Here is a 20404-nt window from a genome sequence, read left to right on the forward strand (position 1 = left end):
AATCGTTAAAATGGTGATATTTTCTACTTTCATTGTCAGGTTTTGCTTTTGGTATACCCCTTATAGAACCTGAGATATTCGCTTAAGAAAAAAATTTTGGCTTACAAAGTTCAGTTCAGAGACCCAGCTCGTTGAGGCATTCATTTTGGTAGATATAAGTATGGGCCTATGGCTATCATTTCGATGCGCTACAAACTTTTTGACAAAAACCAACTTATAATACCCTCTCCGCATAGTGGTATAGGGTATAAAAACTGGTATATCAGGAAAAATGTCTAAAATTGTCTTTTCCATTTCAAAAAAATCAAAAAATTTTTTTGATACTACATCAATGATTTTTGGTACACAGATTAAGAAAAAAAATCTGCATTCTAAATCTGTTTTTGTTACTAACTTTGATCGTTGCGCGCAATAGATATGACCGTTTTAATTATGATAATTAGAAAAAATTCTAAAAAAATCGCGGCTTAATATAGTTAGCTGTTATATCCTATTATCGTTAACTGAATTCGTAACCTTTGCAATGATGCAAAAAATAATCGCAAAGTCTCAATGGATTCGCGAAAAATCAAATTTGTCACATAATTTCACGTATTTACAAACATATTTTTGAAACAATAGCGCTCATACGTACGAAAAATATATATGTAAAAAAATTATAACAGCATCCAGACATTTTGAGGAATAAAATGAAACCTAAATTGTGAAGGTTGGAGCTATAGTATTCATGTTATTTGCAAAAATACGAAGAAAATATTAGGAAAAAATTAAAATCATATTACTCTAATTTTATTTTTTTATGGTTTTATAGGAAAAGTTGGAGAAAAAATGTTTGAGTTCTTCCAATTGTGGCATAACGTTAAAATAATGTTGTATTGAATATTATAACATTTGAGACGCGTATAAACCGCGTAATTATGAAAATGACATGATGCGCATCCGATTTTCCAACACAGCGAATCAATCCCTCTTATTTGATGTACAGTTTGTCAAATTCTATTTGGCGGCCACGATGTAGCATCTGCTGCATATTAGGGTGCAAAATACTGTAAAATGGTCCTAATTTCCGCGACGTTAATTTACATTTTATGCGCATCCGATTTCAATAATCACCATTAAAAAATACATCATTCTATGCCGTTTCAATGCGATCCATCAAGAACCGTGGATGTAGCATCGCACTAAATTTTTAGAAAAAATCTATTATATCTCTGGATTTACGAGAGTTTTTAAATATCTGTTTTCGCACAGTTTAAACACGCGTATCGATCTATTTATTTAAGTAGAACTGACACATCCAAAACGCGTTTTAATATGCGATATTTTCAAAATAATTTTTTGCAAATTTTCGAAATTTGAGGGGTATCATATCCGCCGATCTAGTGGGTGGATTTTTACGCGTCGTGGCTTGTTAGATTCAGAACGTAAAAAAACTAAATTTACGCGGGTTTCCACGGAAATCGAATGACGTTTGTGAATTTTAAACCAAAAAAATAGGTTTTTTTAGCAAAATTTACGCACAAAAATTTCGTGTTTGGGCGCAGATTACTGTGATCCTGTGAGGGCTACACCCACATGTTATACATTAAAAAATGCGAAATCGCGAGTACTACAATCATATAATAAGCTTTTAGGGAAATCCAGCTGCGCGTCCCGATTAGAGCAAAAATTCAAAAAACCCCATTTTTCAGGTTTCAAAATGTCAGCATCCGTTTGAGGTAGATACAGTGGATATATTAAAAAATCATACATAAGAAACTTCAACTCTGAAGTGTACTCTTTAACTTCTCCTTTGAGCATTAAGCTCTACATTGTGTTGTAAAACCACTAATTGGAAAATAACATAATGAAACTCGTTTAATTCAACGATTTTTTTCCGATTTTTTTTTACATTAGTACGACCACAGCTTCCGCTCAAATTATTATTTTAAGAAACCCCTCGGTGAATCGGGCTAAAACAGTTTATTTTACCGAAATGCGGTCAAAAGTTGTGGTATAGTAAAACTGATCGCGAGTTACAATACCCCATACCTCAGTTTCAACATAAGTTAATTTTCTACAAAAAGCTTGATATAGGAAAAAAGTTCTTGACAAATTTTAAAAAAAAAATTAGAAAAAATGGTAATTATTCGAATCCCACTTTTTGTAATTAATGGTAGTTCAATACAAAAAATTTCAAGAAAATCGAAGAGTACAATTGCACAGTGCATCCATCCATTTGTATGGAGAAAGTGCCCAAAAATATTTGGAGTGTAAAAATCAAGTCCATGCGTCGCTTACAGCTTTGTGCTGCTGCGAATAGTGTTTTAAGAAACCACGAGTGTGACATTCTGCCCCCTTTCCCCCCTGGAGGGGATATACGGTAAGAATTGTTTTATGCTTTTAATACAAAATGACATGAACGAAGGTCCCGATTATCTTATGATGCAAAAATAGGTTTGGGGAAACAAAACAATTTCCAAAACAACATAAAATCCAACCAACTTAGCGGATTAAAAAAATCAATATTTTTGTTGAAAATTGGTAAAAGTTTTATTACAGATCTTATAGCGTTCTTCCTGGAAGGCACGTGCCGCCAACGTAAGACTGGTTTGGAAGAAGATTTCTTCATCTTGCTACTGATGCCAACTATATTAATGAACGTGGTCAGGTAACAGAGTTATACGCTAATATATCCATAGAAACTATATTCTAGAGCAGCTTTAGTCAGCGGCGCACTATTTATAGTCTGGCACTAATACTGAATAATCTTAAACCCATGACCAACTTTGGAAAATTATACCCGAGGTGAGCACTGGTGGTCATCATGACTAAAACCCTAGGTCAAATTTAAGTATATGATCGAATTGACATTACAAAATACACTAAGAAAATATGTAGCTAACTTGAATTCCACAACACGCTAAAACACTTTTTTTTAATGAAAAACCTCCTCCTTCAAAATCCACTATAATATTTTGCTATACGTATTAGTTTCGCTATACATATTTGAATATGTTTACTTGCACTTAAAATATAGGTTGTACTCACAACAAAAAATATTAGTCAAATGTTCCAACTTTTGAGTCAGAGTTGCCTGATGTTGTACCAAAATTTTGACATGCATTTTTTTATTTTTGGCCAATGGGTGGATCCACTGTGCATTGATAAAAATTGATTTTAAATATTAAATCGCGAAAATTGAGTCCAAACCCAATGTGAAAATTTTTTTATATTTTTTTAATTGATAGCTGATAAAAAATAAAAAAATACAAAACAGATTTTTCTATTTGGAGCAGTAATAAAGAAGTTAAGTTTTATGGTATCGTTAGCCGAAAGAAAAAACAAAACAAAAATATATAAAATATACTGAATTATTTTGTTGATGAGCATTATCAACACAGCAAGAAATAAATGAAATCACAAACCACCTTTTGAAAGAGTCTAATTTCAATCAGAAATCCCCTTAGTCCAGGTCCACACTAGAGTGGTTTCATTGAAAAAATGCAGAGTTCGAAAATAAACAGTACACTAACATAATGTACCGCTCCGAGAACAGTATCACTAAAATATTTTTAGCGTTAGTGTTCCGGAACACAAACACTAATAAATATTTTAGTGATACTGTTCCGGAGCACAACGATAAACGTAGTGTACCACATTTTGGTACACTAAAAACGTTGGGTACCGCAGTCGGAACACTAAAAATCGTAGTGCTCCGCAGTCGGAACACTAAAAATCGTAGTGCTCCGCAGTCGGAGCACTAAAAATCGTAGTGCTCCGCAGTCGGAACACTAAAAATCGTAGTGTTCCGCAGTCGGAGCACTAAAAAATCGTTGTGTACCACATGTCGGAACACTAAAAAATAACGTAATGATAATGTACCACAGACGAGTTTATTATGATTTGCGAGGAAAATTAAATATTTATAATTTTTGAGATAAGCACAAATCAAGACATAAAAACTACAAATTGTAGTGTTCTGACTGTGGATACGTGAGTTTATTATGATTTGGGAGGAAAATTAAATATTTTATAATTTTTTTAATAAATACAAATTAAAAAATAAAATTTAATAGAATACGTGAAAAACGCCTGATTTCATTTTTGAGCAATGGATCAATAAAAATCGAAGTGTTCGGCTGCGGAGCACTAAAAATCGTAGAGTTCCGACTGCCGGATCACTAAAAATCGTAGTGTACCGACTGCCGGATCTCTAAAAATCGAAACGCTGTTAATTATAATTTCTGAGGAAAATTAAATATTTTATGGGTTGTGGGCCGAGTAAAAATTAAAAATAAAATGCACGTGTTTAAATGAGTTACAAACGTTGATAGCTTTAGTAGAAAATTTGAAAAAAAATCATCATCATTAATTGATGAATATTGTTTTTTGTACAAATGGCAACAGGTACAATTTCCCCAAAATAATAAGTGTGTGGTTGTATTTATCCCGAAATCATAAAGTTGACTTTAAATGTACATTCCTACTTGCGGAAAATCAGCACATTCTCATTGAGTGATATTGTTTGTTGTACAAATATCCACAGGTACAATTTCCCCAAAATAATAAGTGTCTTCAAACGTACAAGTCTATATGGGAAAATCCACATACTTCCTTCAACTGCATTCACTAAGGAATTTTGTTTTTGATACAAAAAGTTACAGGTACAATTTCCGCAAACATTGTGTTGTTATCAATATTTTCCGTTCCTTATTTCTTTTGTTCACATTAAAAAAAATTAAGTAATTCATGAAGATCAAGAAGACAATTTTTATACGAATATGTACATCTTTATGACACTAAGTATTGTTATTCTGATACGTATATACTGAGCGTCTAAATGTGCAACCACAGTAACGTGTAATATTTTAGATTATATGTAACAAAAAATGTAATAAATAGTGTTTTATAAAAATTTGTACCGCATACATCTTGCTCATCTTAATTTGCATTTATTAATTTTTACTTGACCCAAAAGCCATCAAATATTTAATTTTCCTCATAAATCATAATAAACAGATGATTACCTAAACGTCGAACAGTAAAATTTTTACTGCTCCATTGTCCAAAAACCAGTCAGATGTTTTTCACATTTCCTACTAATTTTTATTTCTTAATTTGTATTTATTAAAAAAAAAACATAAAATATTAAATTTTCCTCACGAATCATAATAAACTCATGTGTGGTACATTACCTTATTATATTGCACGTGGTACACTACGATTTTTAGTTATCCGGCAGTCGGCACACTACGATTTTTAGTGATCCGGCAGTAGGAACACTCCGATTTTTAGTGCTCCACAACCAAACACCACGATTTTTATTTTTAGATATCCGGCAGTCGGAACACTACGATTTTTAGTGCTCCACAGTCCAATACTACGATTTAGTGCTCCGATTTTTAGTGTTCCGACAGTCGGAACACTACGATTTTTAGTGCTCCGACAGTCGGAACACTACGATTTTTAGTGCTCCATTGTCCAAAAACCAAATCAGATGTTTTTCACATTTTCTTGTAATTTTTATTTATTAAAAAATATATATAATATTTAATTTCCTCAGAAATCATAATATATTAATGTATGGTTCATTACCTTATAGTTTCAAAACGTGGTACAAAACTATTTTTAGTGCTCCGGCACGACGATCTTTGTGCTTCATTCCACAAAAACTAAATATTGTTTTTTCATAATTTTGACCAAATTTCGCAATGTGTTTAACTAATTTAAACATACATGGATGTAACTGTTTATCTTAATTTTTATTTGATCAAATTTAACCAAATATTTAATTTTCCTAAGAAAACATAATACCTTTATTATTTTTTAGTGTTCCAACACGTGGTTCACTATGATTTTTAGTGATCCGGCAGTCGGAACACTAAAATTTTTAGTCCTCCGCAGTCGGAGCACTAAAATTGTTAGTGCTCCGCAGTCGGAGCACTACGATTTTTAGTGCTCCGGCAGTCGGAACACTAAAATTTTTAGTGCTCCGCAGTCGGAACACTACGATTTTTAGTCCTCCGCAGTCGGAGCACTACGATTTTTAGTGCTCCGGCATGCGGTACACTACGATTATCGTTGTGTTCCGGTACAGTATCACTAAAATATTTTTTAGTGTTTGTGTTCCGGAGCGGTACACTATCGTAGTGTACCTATCCACCTTGGTACGGTACAGAACGGTACGGTACGATACCATAGTGTTTATTTTCGAACACTGAAAAAATGTCATGAAATTATGCGTCGCTAGATCGAGTTCCATAGTAGAGTTAAATCGTGAAACTGCTGTAGTTGGGAATTCGATCTAAGAACGTCTAATTTCATGAATTTTTTTAATGAAATTCACGCTAGTGTGGACCGAGACTTATGGGTACATAAACTTTCAGTCGCATGATCTGCGCATTATTAAATAAAGAAAATAACACCTAAGTTTTCCAGTAATAAAGGTGTAAGTGTATCTATGTCCTTTATCTCCGGTATATCAACATATGTATGTATGACCGAACGTCTAAAATAAGTCGCAATCTCATAAAAGAAATCCGTGAGAAACTAATGAGCAGGAGTAGTGGTGTTGGGTATAACATGGTTGGCCCCGTCTGACTATAGCTCTTTCTTACTTGTTAAAAATGTTTTTTTTTATAAGGGAATAAAAACCTTCATAACTTTTGAGCTCAGCTTTCAATTTTTGAATGAGAAAAAATTTGAAAACAGGATATTTTGCAAACCCATGTGCCAAAAATCGCAGACGCTCTCGCATTTTTTTTATTTTATTTTTTTCAATAGAATTGTAAAACAAAATTGAATTTACCATATCTTTATGTCCTGCAGCCGTGAATGCAGCATTGAAAATGAGGCATATTCGATTGTAGTTGGAAGAGACCCAAATTAGGAATAGTAGACATTCTTAAAATTTCCTTTATTATATAGCAACAACAAAACAACCATATGCATATTTCGAAAAAAATTCAATATCGGCTGCCGTTAAATAGCTACTACTGATTCGACTCCCCCCCCCCCCCTGGTGTGTGTATTGTTGATGCTAAAAAACAAGACTTAATAGTTGTTATGATATATTATTCATAAACAACATAAACTCTGACAGAAATTATTTTATTTTCAATGCAGACAAACACTATAGAAGATGTGACATGTATTTTATATATTCCGCTGCAGTCCAATGATTTATCTGAATTTATATGTTTTGTAGAATTCCATATGCGACACAAGTAAACAGAATGTAATCGAATAAAAATTTAAGTTATATTTCAAAAAAATATAATTTGACATTCAAAGATTTTGTTGGATCTAATGTTTTAAAAATATTGTTACAACCACACGAGTAGTCGTACTAGCATAGAAAACACTCTATACGTATATTGTTCCCTCGGGCATACTCGGGCATATATACAATGATTTGTGAAATGTGAGAAAATAGAATAACAATAATTTGTCTAGTCAAAGGGAACAACATTTCAAAGTATTCGAAATTAATACTCCCCCCCCCCCCCATTTTACATAACATATTATTACGTTGAAACAGTTAAACAGATTTTTAAATAAATACTTATTATCACCTTTATGTTTATTTCCTCATAAATATTCTTGTTTTTTTTTCATTAACTTGTTTACTTTTATGTTTACGCCATACTCAGGTATTGCAGATTTTTTTTGTGGCAACTGCAAGGTGTGATGGGATTATGTCAAGATTACATTTTATTTATGTAAGAATTTTGAAACCAATTTTAGATTATTGTAAATGCTCTTAAATTTAAATGGAAAATATGTGGAAAATATGTAGAAATAAGCTATTTCACATTAGTCGTCACTTGACAGGCTTGATTTCCGGTTCAATGAACTGACATACATACATACATCTGATTGGCAGGTAAGGAGAATTCAAGAGCAGAAAAATGTGTAGAAGTGAGTGGATATTAAAAAATTATTTAAGAGGGACCAATGAGAAAATAAAACTAGTAAGAACGACGTTAAGTCTGGCTCGGACGATATTTATATACCCTCCAACACCACTGCATTCAACTAAAAATGAACAATTAGTAACAACTAAGCTACGTTAAGTATAATTCCTTGGAGGAGAATAATATCTTAACTGATGATAATTACTTTATACTGCACTGAAGAAAAAATGTGTTGTTAATTTTGAACCAATGTAGAGTTGCATTGAATAAATGAAAAAAGTTTCATTAAATAACAATAATGAGTTTCTTAATTATTCCAATAAAACTTCTTCTTCAATGATACATAGTAGTTAGAAGTAACAGTTCTATTATTTTTGTCAAACTGTCATATTAATACTATAAAACAGGGTCATGATATTTATTTTATGAAACTCAATGAAACTTCTTCATTAATGCAATGAAGTTTTACGATGGTTCAAAATCAATGAACAATTTTATTGACAGTACACCGTGTTTTTCTTTCAGTGTGATAATTTTCTGTGTGGAGGTTTTCAACCCATTGCTATTCCAGAATCACAGTTTAAATCCACTTCAGAAGGAAAGTGTTACAATACTCTTTAAAAGAGCACATCGTTGTTCTTTCTATCCTCTGACTAAACACAATTCCAAATGACAGCAATTTCAAAAACCCCTCGAAATACATAAAATTGGGCAATACCGGCCGATGGGTAAACTGTTTTCATCGATTGGACAATAAATGTGGTCTGTAGAGTGATTTTGTGAAAATTCGCCTTTGGTCCCATACACATTTTAAAGAAATCGCTCTACAGACCACATTTATTGTCCAATCGATGAAAACAGTTTACCAGTTCTTTGTAATGGCTAAACAAGTAATCCTACAAAAAATTTGAAAATCGAGTCAGATTTTAATATTAGCCCATGGAAACTTTGAGGCCCCAGTGGCACGTGTTGACATACTCCGATTGAGCTCAAACCTTGGCAATCTTAATTTTTAACAAAACTAAACATTTTAGGAGGATGCCGCATAAAAATATCCGACATAGGTTTTTTAAAACCACTCTAGTATACATATTATGTATGTATTAGAAACTGTTGCAAACATATAATATGTTTGAATCCAAACACATTATTTGTTTGCACCCAAACATATTATTTGTTTGCTGCACTTATTTTCCAGCGTGTATATGGATATTTTTTTGTGTGCACAAAATTCCAATTTTTTATATCTTAGCAAATTAATATCCTTCAAGAACGCTATCAATACAAGTATAGACTAGAACAACAAGGAAATGGCTTCAAAAAGTTCAGAATGCTTCTATTCTTTGCCGTAATCAACTAAAAATATAGAATTATGAGAGGTTCGAATTCCAGAGAAAAAAACCAATTATTGAGAGAACCCAAATGTATATATTTTATACGAATTACCGCGATTTTTACAATGGACCCGCAATTACGTATAATCGGGCACGAATTATCGCGACTCCATTATATTGCCAATATTAAATAAATAAATTAAATAAATAAATAAGATTCACTTTGGCAGTTTTGTTAAGATGTGTGTTTTACTTACTATTTGTATGTAAGTCGAGCTCAATCTCATATTTGTTGTTTTCATATTTAAAAACATTGGTTGTTGTTATTTTTCGACAACTATCAAAATAGTTATGTGCATTCTCTGCAATGTGGAGACACATGACGGTGGGAGTAGTTAATTTGGTTTACATATGCGGCTACGAGAGTTTTTAGGTGTTTCGGTTGAATTCGCATTTAATCGAATTCATCAGTCACACTTATTCTTGAGCTCGAGTCGTCATAAAATTGGGGAAGGGTTCTTTGTTTCAATACAAAGAACTAAGAGAACTGATGAGTCCAAGTGGCGTTGGACGAAACTAGTCTTCTCTGCCATCCCCAAAAGTAATCAATTTTAACTACTTCCCACTTTAAACTTGTTGTTTTTAAATATGAAAACAACAAATATGAGATTGAGCTCGACTTACATACAAATAATAAATAAGATAAGCAAGTAAAAACGGCGTTAAGTTCGGCTGGGCCGAACTTGTTATACCCTCCACCACGAGTTGTATTGATGTAAAATGGAACACTTAGTTTCCTTTCGTATATGAAGAAGACAAATACCAATATTTCTATAAGATAATGTGGCTAAAACCTAAAAAAATACCAAAAATCAAAAGGTATGCTTCCATGAGGGATATAGGAAGACGTGGACCAATACTAATAATTCTATTCTGGAATATTTTATAACCCCATAGCATTTCGGTCAGTCATTTCGGTGGGATATTGACGTCACAACCTTCAGAATTACGAAAGTCGGAAGGTACTGTTTTATGGGGGCTATATGAAGGCGTGAACCTATACAAAATTAGAAGGGAAAGTCAAGTAACCCTAACGAAGACTAACTACCAAATTTCAGTCATTTCGGTGGGATATTGAGGCCACAACTTTCAAAATACCGAAAATCGGAAGGTACCGTTCTATGGGGGCTATATGAAGGCATGGACCTATACCCACATTTGGACAGTTTTATACCCCAAATGAAGACTAAATACCAAATTTCAGCCATTTCGGAGGAATATAGAGGCCACAACCTTCAAAATATTGCGAGCTGTATCATGATTTCAACAGACGAGCGGACGGACGGACCGACGGAAATGGTTATATCGACATAGCATTTTACCATGATCAAGAATATATATATTTTATAGGGTCCCCGATGAATATTTCGAAGTGTTACAAACGGAATGACAAATTTAATTATAACCTCCATTTTTTGGTGGAAAGTATAAAAATATACATGACTTATACATAAAAATACAAATACCCGTATTTCCGGGAATTTCAAAAAAATATCCCGGGAAAAAAATTTCGGGAATTCCCGGGAAAACCCGGGCCGAGAATTCCCGACCAGAAACTCTACTCCTGCCTAAAACTTTTAACATATGGAAAATCCGTGAGTGCCGTTCTGTGGGGGCTATACAAAGACCTATACTAACAAATTTCTGGTGGAAAGTTTTATGCACCCAACGAAGACTAAATATTAAATTTCAGCCATTTGGCTACAACCTTCAAAATACCGAAAATCGCAAGGTACCATTCTATGGGCTCTGTATGAAGACGTGAACCGATACCGACAAATTTCAGATGGAAAGTTGTATATCTAAAAAGAATACTAAATACCAAATTATTTCGGTGGGATATGGAGGCAAAAACCTTTCAAAATATCGTAAATATGGAGGTACCGTTCTATTGGGGCTATATGAAGACGTGCATTAACTTTCAGATGGTAAGTTTTATAACCCCAACGAAGACTAAATACCAAATTTCACCCATTTCGGTGGGATGTTGAGAGGTACTGCCCTATGAGTATATGAAGACGTGGACCTATACCTAAAAAATTCCAGTGGAAAGTTTTATACCCCCAACTAAGACGAAATATCAAATTTCAGCCAGCTCGGTGGGATATTGAAGCAACAAACTTCAGAATACAGAAAATTGGGATGTTCCGTTCTATGAGGGCCATATAACGACGTAGACCTATACCCAGCAAAAAAATCCTACCAAAATAATGGGTTTTATAAGCCGTAACTATTTAGAAATCCCCCTACTAACCCATTATTTTAACAAGGGCATGTCGTCACTGAATTGCTAGTTATTCTATGACCACTAGAATAACTAGTTATTCTACGGCCTCTGGAAGTTGAAAAAAATTAGATATATGATAAACAAAAGTTTTAGGTGGAATTTGTTTTCAATTTCAACACACTTCATAATTTTATTTTATTTCGCCCCTTACTGGATTTGAACACACTACATTCTACGTCACGCACACGAACATTAAAGCCCTCGGCACATACGGTCCGTTTAGTGACACGTTGGGACATGCGTTGTCCCAAAACAGTTAAATTATGTTTAACTTTAATGCGCCAGCCATGTTGTTGTTTTTCAAAAAACTTGGCATAACTTACACATTTTTCATGTGGTTGTTGTAGCGCGACGCACAACGCACCGTATGTGCCGAGCGCTTAAGGGTTGTTTCAATCATTACATGTGCACTACCAAGTGTTCATTGTTTTTTTTTTAACAAAAAGTACCCGGCCAGCGGTGGGTCTTGAACACACAACACTCTGATTTGCAGTCGGACACTCTAACTCTGCGCCACCGTACTCATAACTTAATAAGCAGTAATTTAAGTAGTTATTTTTGTTTACATTACTTTGTAATTGGGTACATAATGGCTAACGGATCCGAATTTTTGCTGTGTACATACAAATTTCAGGTGGAAAGTTGTATACCAAATTTTCAGCCATTTCTGTGAGATATAATATATATAATTGTTCCACAAACATCCCATAAGGAACAAGGGAGACTTCTCTCATATCAATGAGTGCACCCCGATTCATATTAGCTCAATGATATGGGACCTACAGCTTATCGCCGAGTCCGAACGGCGTATCTAAGACACCACTTTTGTAGAGAAGTGTTTCATGGCTGAAATTCTCAGGAAATGTCGCCAACATTACTGAGGGGTATTTTGCCACCGTTGAAAAGTGTTTTGATGTTGCCTGGCCGGGGAATCGAACCCACGACCTTATGTGTGCAAGGCGGGTGTGCATACCACTGCACCACGGTGGCAATATCTGTGAGATATTGAGGCTAAAACCGTAAATCGGGAGGTACGGTTCTATGGAGGCTATATGAAGACGTGGACCTATATTGGCAAATTTCAGGTGGAAAGTTTAATACCACCAACTAAGAATAAATACAATATTTCAGACATTTCGGGGCACACAACTTTCAAAATACCGAAAATCGGGAGGTACCGTTCTATGGGGGCTATATCAGAATGTGGACCGATAAATCCTAGGACTAATAGAAAATTCTATACCAAATTATAAAGCTCTATCTTAAAAATTGTGAGCAGTATCTCGATTTCAACAGAGCGACGTACGGAGTAACAAATTTCGCAACCATGATAGAAAAGAATTAAAATCATGATAGGCGAATTTCCAGTTTTTATACGCTACACCACAATGTAAGTTTGTATAAGTTTGTTTTTCCGAAAATTAATGTAACACCGCGAAATATTTGTCGTAGATCCCGCATGTGGTACACCAAAATTCATATCTCGACGAGTTAAAGCGATTTTGAGATGTGTGTCTGTCCGTCCGTCCATTAAAAATTGTAAAATGAACCGAAACTTTTGTGTGAAAATTTGTAAAAATTGCAATACATATCGGCCTTTTTGTAGAAAATTTACTTCTGTTGAAACTGAGGTATGGGGTATTGTATCTCGCGAATTGTTGTAATATACCATAACTTTTGAACGCATTTAGGTAAAATAAACTGTTTAAGCACCATTCTCCGATGGATTTCTTAAAATTATAATTTGAGCGGAAGCTGTGGTCATATTAATGTAAAAAAATAGAAAAAAATCGTTGAAGGAAACGAGTTTTTTTAAGTCAATTTTCAATTAGTGGCTTTACAATACAATGTAGAGTATAATGTTCAAAGAAGGAGTTAAAGTATACACTTCAGAGATGAAGTTTCTGTTGTATGATTTTTTAATATAACCACTGCATCAATCTCAAACGGATGCTGACATTTTGAAGACTGAAAAATTGGGTTTTTTGAATTTTTGCTCTAATCGGAACGCGCAACTGTACTCGTTTAAAAACTGATTATGAGATTGTAGTACTCGCGATTACGCATTTTTTGATGTATAACTCGGGCGTGTAGCCTTCAAAGGTTCACAACAATCTCAGCTTAAAGTCGAAATTTTTGTGCGTAATTTTTTTTAAAAAAACAGTTTTTTGGATTCAAAACTTACAAATGCCTTTCGATTTCAGTGGAAACCCGCGTGAATTTAGTTTTTTTACGTTCTGAATCTAACAAGCCTTTGCGCGTCTAAATCCATCCACTAGATCGGCGGATATGATACCACTCAAATTTCGAAAATATGCAAAAAATATTTTTGAAAATATCGCGTATTTAGACGCGTTTTAAATGTGTTATTCCTACTTAGATAAATAGAGCGAAACGCATATTTAAAATGTGCGAAAACAGATATTGAAAAACGTTCGCGAATCCGGAGATATAATAGATTTTTTCTAAAAACTGAGTGCGATGCTACATCCACGGTTCTTGATGGATCGCATTGAAATGACATAGGATGATGTATTTTTTAATGGTGATCATTGAAATCGGATGCGCATAAAATGCAAATGTACTTCGTGGAAATTATGGGCATTTTACTGTTTTTTGCACCCTAACATGCAACTGATGCTACATCGTGGTCGTCAAATGGAATTTCACAAAGTGTATATCAAATAAGAGGGATTGATTCGCTGTTTTGGAAAATCGGATGCGCATCTTGTGATTTCCACTATTACGCGGTTTCTATGCGTTTCAAATGTTGTAATATTCAATATAACATTATTTTAATGTTATGCCACAATTGGAATTCCTTGTGATTTAACATAATGTTCTAAAAATATTCGCCAATAGGAAAACTATAAGTGAAAAAGTTGTTGCAACGGAATATCTTCATTATTGCGTGAAATTTGGACGAAAATGACGAAGAACTCAATCATTTTTTCTTCAACATTTCCTATAAAACCATAAAAAAGTAAAATTAGAATAACATAATTTTTATTTTTTTCGTCACATTTTCATTGTATTTTTGCAAATAACACGAATACTATAGCTCCAAACTTCACGACTTAGGTTTCATTTTATTCCTCACAATGTCTGGATGCTGCTATAATTTTTTTATAAATTTTTTTGTAAGTATAAGCGCTATTGTTTCAAAAATATGTTTGTAAATACGTGAAATTATTTAACAAATTTAATTTTTCGCGAATCCATTGAAACTTTTCGAATTTTTTTTGCATATTCCCAAAGGGTGCGAATTCAGTTAACGACAATTGGATATAACAGCTTACCATATTAAGCCGCGATTTTTTTAGAATTTTTTTCTAATTAGCATAATTAAAACGGTCATATCTTTTGCGCGCAACAATCAAAGTTGATAACGAAAACAGATTTGGAATGACGATTTTTTTCTTAATCTATGTACCAAAAATCATAGATGTAGTATCAAAATTTTTTTTTTTGATTTTTTTGAAATGGAAAAGACGATTTTAGACACTTTTGCTGATATCTTATATCTTTATTCCTGGTAGACACATTCCAATTATGCTGATGTACGTGTTCAGATAACACAGTTACAGCAGTTGCAGTGTAACTATAACCACGCTAGAGTTCGCAGTTATAGTTTAATACTTTTGCCAATAATTTTGCATGATGATCGGATAGTTTTGTCGTAGACCCATAATAAATATACCAAAATGAATGCCTTATACTCACGCTACAGGTCGCAATTTTGATCGGAACGTCACCAAATTTTGGCTGTTGAAGGGGGTCCCGGAGGCGAAGAAGCCTATTGACTTTGTGATGGTTGGATAGTATTTAGGGGTCGGAACGGGCCAAAAACTTATTTTGAGAAAAAGTTTACGATTTTCCCAAGCGAATATCTCAGCTTCTATAAGGGGTATACCAAAAGTAATACATGACAATGAAATTAGAAAATATGACCTTTCTTACAATGTAAAGAAGATTGTTTACCAGTGAAAATCTTATGCACAGGGGTAGTGTGTAAGGTATCACATAGTCGGACCGACCCGACTATAGCATTTGCTCCCTTGTGCATTGATAGTTTCGAAAGCTATTTCTAAAAGTATGTATGTACGGCTAAAATATGTCGCAACCATATAAAAGAATTTCAGAGGGAAACTTTTGCTTGTTTTTGAGGTACAGAAGTTCAAATTGGGACAATGCACTGACTGTATCGCCTCCTTATGAAACAATGTCATGCACAATCCCACAGTGGATGCGCCCATATGACAAAAATCAAAAATTTAATGTCTGTGTATAACAGTTTTATGAATGTCAATTTGACTTAAACATGACAAATTGTACTGTACTAATAATGTTTTGTCAAATTATAACTGTGTGGCAAGCATAAACCAAATAAAGTGTATTTACAAAAAATTGATATCAAAATCAATATAAACATTAATCACGATTTGTGAAATGGAAGTTGTTATTGAAGGTATTAGCATATTTTCTGCACAAGTACATAAGTGTATATTGGACCCAGTGTTCATAATAATTTTAGCCAAAATATTGTCAAATTTAATATTTTTTGTGTATTTTTATTAAATGTCCATAAACATTTAAATACTTGTGCCATTTATATCCGCGGCCATGTTTGTACTAATTTTTATCTTTCGGTGTCTACATTTAAAAAGTATATCAGTTAGTTCCATCCGTTTCCATCGCCGCGTGTTATAATCAATTTTGTGACCTAATCTCAAAATGTGAACAGTTTTTAGGTGTTGGTACGGGTTTCTGTTCCGTGTTTAATGTTTGTATTTATGTGTTGTTGTTATGAAGGACCGTTCCTAGAATGTTCATATGTTCTAGAAAGTCGTTAACTGAGATGTTAGGTAAATTTTTGTAGTTGTTTGTATTCTTGAATTTGAACGGTTCAGTATCTATTGACTAGAATCGAAGAGAAAACTAAAAAAAAATCAATTATTTTCTAAAGTTTTTTGATATTTTGACCTTTAAGAGCCGTTCATAGAGAATTCGAATGTTCCAGAAAGTTTTTTATTGAAATCTTTGCAACATTATTGTGGTTGATTGTTTTCTTGAATTTTGAATGGTTTAGTTTCTATGGAGCAGAAAACGAAAAAAGAGGATAAAAATCGCATTTGTTTTGTCATTTTGACCTTAAAGAACCATTTCTACAGATATCGTATGTTCTAGAAAGTTGTTTATTGAGATCTAAGGTACATTTTTTGTAATTGGTTGTTTGATTCAATTTTGATCGGTTTGATATCTGTAGACCAAATTCCGAGAAAAAATTATAGCGGAAATTTGACCTTAACGATTTTGACCTTGAAGATGAGGTTGAATTGATTTTATGTGTTCACACTTATTATTAAGATGAGAGCTACAATTTTGCTTCCACGAGTAAACCAAAAGTCTTAGCGGTTTAGAAGATATGAGCCTGGCAAAATGATCCCTTTTTTCATCGAGGCCTTTGGTCTTCTATTACGCTACGGTGTCAAAATATAGTTTTCCATGACTTAAAAAATTAATGCGCTCCGGCGAATTTTGTTAATTTTTCTCATCTATGAACATTAGGGTTAGTCATTTTTTTTAGATTCAAAATCTGTGGAAATAGCATATAGGGCAGGCAAAAACAAGCAGAATTGCGTTTTTACTTTTTCGAAATTGTGAAAAAACGTTCCGCACAAAATGCAATTACTTTAGCTCAAAACCAACTTTTTTAGTTTACTTTTTTTATTAAATTTTAAATTTGAGAAATTTTTTTCTGCAATAGTTGTTCTTGGAAATAATTTTTTTTAGTTGGTTTTAGTGCATCTATTTCAAATATGCAATTTGATCAAAACAAAACGGCAAAACAGCTTTTTTTAATTCATTCGGTCTTTTTGCTTTAAAATTTTTGACCCAGTTATCACTGTTTTTTGGACATTTTTGCAACTTTTTTTAAACGACATGGCGATGTGAACACAAACTATGAAAAAATAATTTAAAACTCAAAACGATATAAATTATGTATTATGACATTACTTCTGTATTGTCAAACTTTTATTAGAGCAACTGGGAAATGAAACCGAGTTGCAAATTTTAAAATCGATGTAGCTTAAAAACTAAATGACAGATTTTTGATCAAATTGCATATTTGAAATCGATGCACTAAAACCAACTAAAAAAAAATATTTCCAAGAACAACTATTGCAGAAAAAAATTTCTCAGATTTAAAAATTTAAAAAAAGTAAACTAAAAAAGTTTGTTTTTAGCTAAAGTATTTGCTTTTTGTGCGGAAGGTTTTTTTACAATTTCGAAAAAGTAAAAACGCAATTCTTATTATTTTTGCCTGCCCTACATGCCATTTCCACAGATTTTTGATATTCGAAAAAAATGAAAAAATGACTAACCCTAATGAACATTATAGTTTCAAAATCCACAAAAACCTCCTATTTTATATAAAGTTAGTTCAGGCGCACTGTGGGTACAGGGTTTGTGGCAGTTGGAAGGGAGAGGGATATTCCTTGATATTGCTTTTCTTAATTATGACCTTCCAGCATGTGAGTCAGTTGATCGGAGTAGGCTTGTGCTATATGCTGTTTTTGCAACTTCTCGTCAACAAACTTCATTCATTCTGCTCTTAAACATGCCTAACTTTGAAGGAATATCATAAAGTAGAATATTTCGGAAGCTATAGTGCATTCCAGCAAACTTGACATACATACAGACGGTCGAAAAATATGTGGGATCTAAAACCGTTGTTCTCATTGGGTTGAGGGTATATAGTTCTTAATTACCACTTATAGGGCATATTTAACTGTTATCTGATCTCTGCTGGTGTGACCTTTCGAACAAACATTTCCTACATTTCCATTTTTTGCGGCAACTACACAGCTTTTGATTTGCGGAACATAACCGATAATAAACTTCGGGTAATGACTAGTTGACCATGGTCAGTTTTGTGAGACAGCCAGAAGATTTGCGTTGAAACCAGAGTGATTACAAGTAACAAGTTTTGTGTTCTTCTTATTTTACTTTTGTTGGTTATGAAAAACGTCTGGTTTTTGTTGCTGTCGACTTTTGAGTCATCCTCAACAAAAGACATGCTGTATGCTGCAACAAAGGCTCCACCAAAAATTACAACAACAACGCCGTTATGGATATGTTGCAACTGAAACTATGCGTCTTATTGGTCCGCAAATCTATATATTTTTTCTTTGGGTAATGAACGTTGACTGATATGACATTTTTGTAGGTTTTGTTTTTTGCGAAATTGAATACTTTAGAGTCACTGCATGAAGATGACACTTGTATAAATAGTTGCACTTTTTCGAACTATAGGCACAGTAAGTTTTTTGACAACATACGGCAAAGAGACTACCCGGAAAGGAATTCACACTTGGTGTAACACAAACAAAACAAAAAATAACAATGAAAGTTTTATTGGTATTGTGTGCCTTGTTGGCTGTAGCTTCGGCTGGCATCATCCACGGCGGCTGGAATTCTGGATGGAATGGTGGCTATGCATCATATCCCAGAGTAATTAAAGTCATACGAGTTGGTGGAGGCGGTGGAGGCTGGAATAGTGGATGGAATGGTGGACATGGTGGATGGTCTGGTGGTGGCCATGGAGGTTGGTCTGGTGGTCACGGTGGTGGTTGGAATGGTGGTTACGTTAGCAGTGGTCATGGCTGGTGGTGATTTCCCTGTTGCTGATATGTTGTGTTTTGTAAACCATGAAAATGATTTGTTTTATTTTAAACTCTGAAAATTCTATAATTTGGTGATTCTTCTTTTCTTTTCATTCTTTGTTTTAAATAATAAAATTTTGTTAATGCAGAAAAAAAGGAACTTGAAATATTTATTAAAATTGTAAATAGAATGCTCTGTTTTTTTTTTTATATAAATTCAAGTGTTTTATTGTGAAGGAAGGAAAAACTGCAAACTAGTCTTGTGAACGGTTTATATTGGAGAGTATATCGACTAGCTAAATAAGAACATGAAGGCAAATCGACGAGAAGCTAGATATTAAAAAAAAAATTGCCATGTCACGTAGTAATAGTGAAACTCTCAGATTTCTAGGAACTCCTTTTGGTCGAATTAAAATAAAGGTGGTTTGCATCCAATATGCCTTATGAGGTTTCGATACCATCAGCCTTTAGGCGAACGAGGGTATATACACATTCATACGATAAAAACGTAAAAAATCTAAATAATATATTATAGACATCAATTTTGAAATTTTGAAGTAAAATTTTTTGACTTTTCAATTTCAAAGAAGGTCGTATATTGGAAAACTTCGGATCAACAGATTTGGTCCACAATTTGTCCCTCGTAATATTTTTCCAGAATAATATCAAGTTCGAAGATGGGACACATCGACATATTCATTCTGATACACAGTCACGAAAGTTCAAAATTTCCCCTTAAGTGAAGAGGATTGTTTTGACATTCGAGTACCTTCGATAACTCCTTGTGAACTGGTAACCAACTTAAATGAACGGTGGTCAAGATAATCGGTAGGGCTTGGAGGATATATTTAGTTTGTTTTTACAGTTTGAATCGCATTGAAATAATCATTTGCGACCCTTTGAAGTATATATATTTTCTATCAGAATAAAATTCTAAGTCGATCTAGTTAAATCCGTCTGTTGATCTAGAACGCTACATTTTTGCATCCGTGTTTATTTTTGCCATAGGCAGGCCAAGTTCGAAGATGGAATATATCGGCACACGTTTTGGTATAGCCCCCATATAACGGTACCATCGGGATGTACCGTTATATGGGAGCTATGCCAATTTTTAGTTGAGAAATTTCTTGGCCATTGCGAACTTCATATGTTAAATTT

The 20404-nt window shown here is 33.6% G+C and overlaps 1 protein-coding gene across 1 annotated transcript; it reads left to right on the forward strand.

The window, feature by feature from the left end:
• Nucleotides 1-18911: 18911 nt before the first annotated feature.
• On the forward strand, nucleotides 18912-19452 carry LOC141399955 (uncharacterized). The gene has a single exon (XM_073979327.1). The coding sequence runs from the start codon at nucleotides 18987-18989 to the stop codon at nucleotides 19254-19256; it is 270 nt and encodes an 89-aa protein (XP_073835428.1). The 5' UTR covers nucleotides 18912-18986; the 3' UTR covers nucleotides 19257-19452.
• The last annotated feature ends 952 nt before the right edge of the window (nucleotides 19453-20404 follow it).

This window comes from Musca autumnalis, unplaced genomic scaffold (genome assembly GCF_047663935.1).
Source record: "Musca autumnalis isolate F117 unplaced genomic scaffold, ASM4766393v1 scaffold_3, whole genome shotgun sequence".
In the NCBI taxonomy this organism is placed as follows: Eukaryota; Metazoa; Arthropoda; class Insecta; order Diptera; family Muscidae; genus Musca; species Musca autumnalis.

Excerpts from the sequence above, each read along its gene's own strand:
- LOC141399955 (XM_073979327.1), top strand. The coding sequence starts at position 18,987 with ATGAAAGTTTTATTGGTATTGTGTGCCTTGTTGGCTGTAGCTTCGGCT.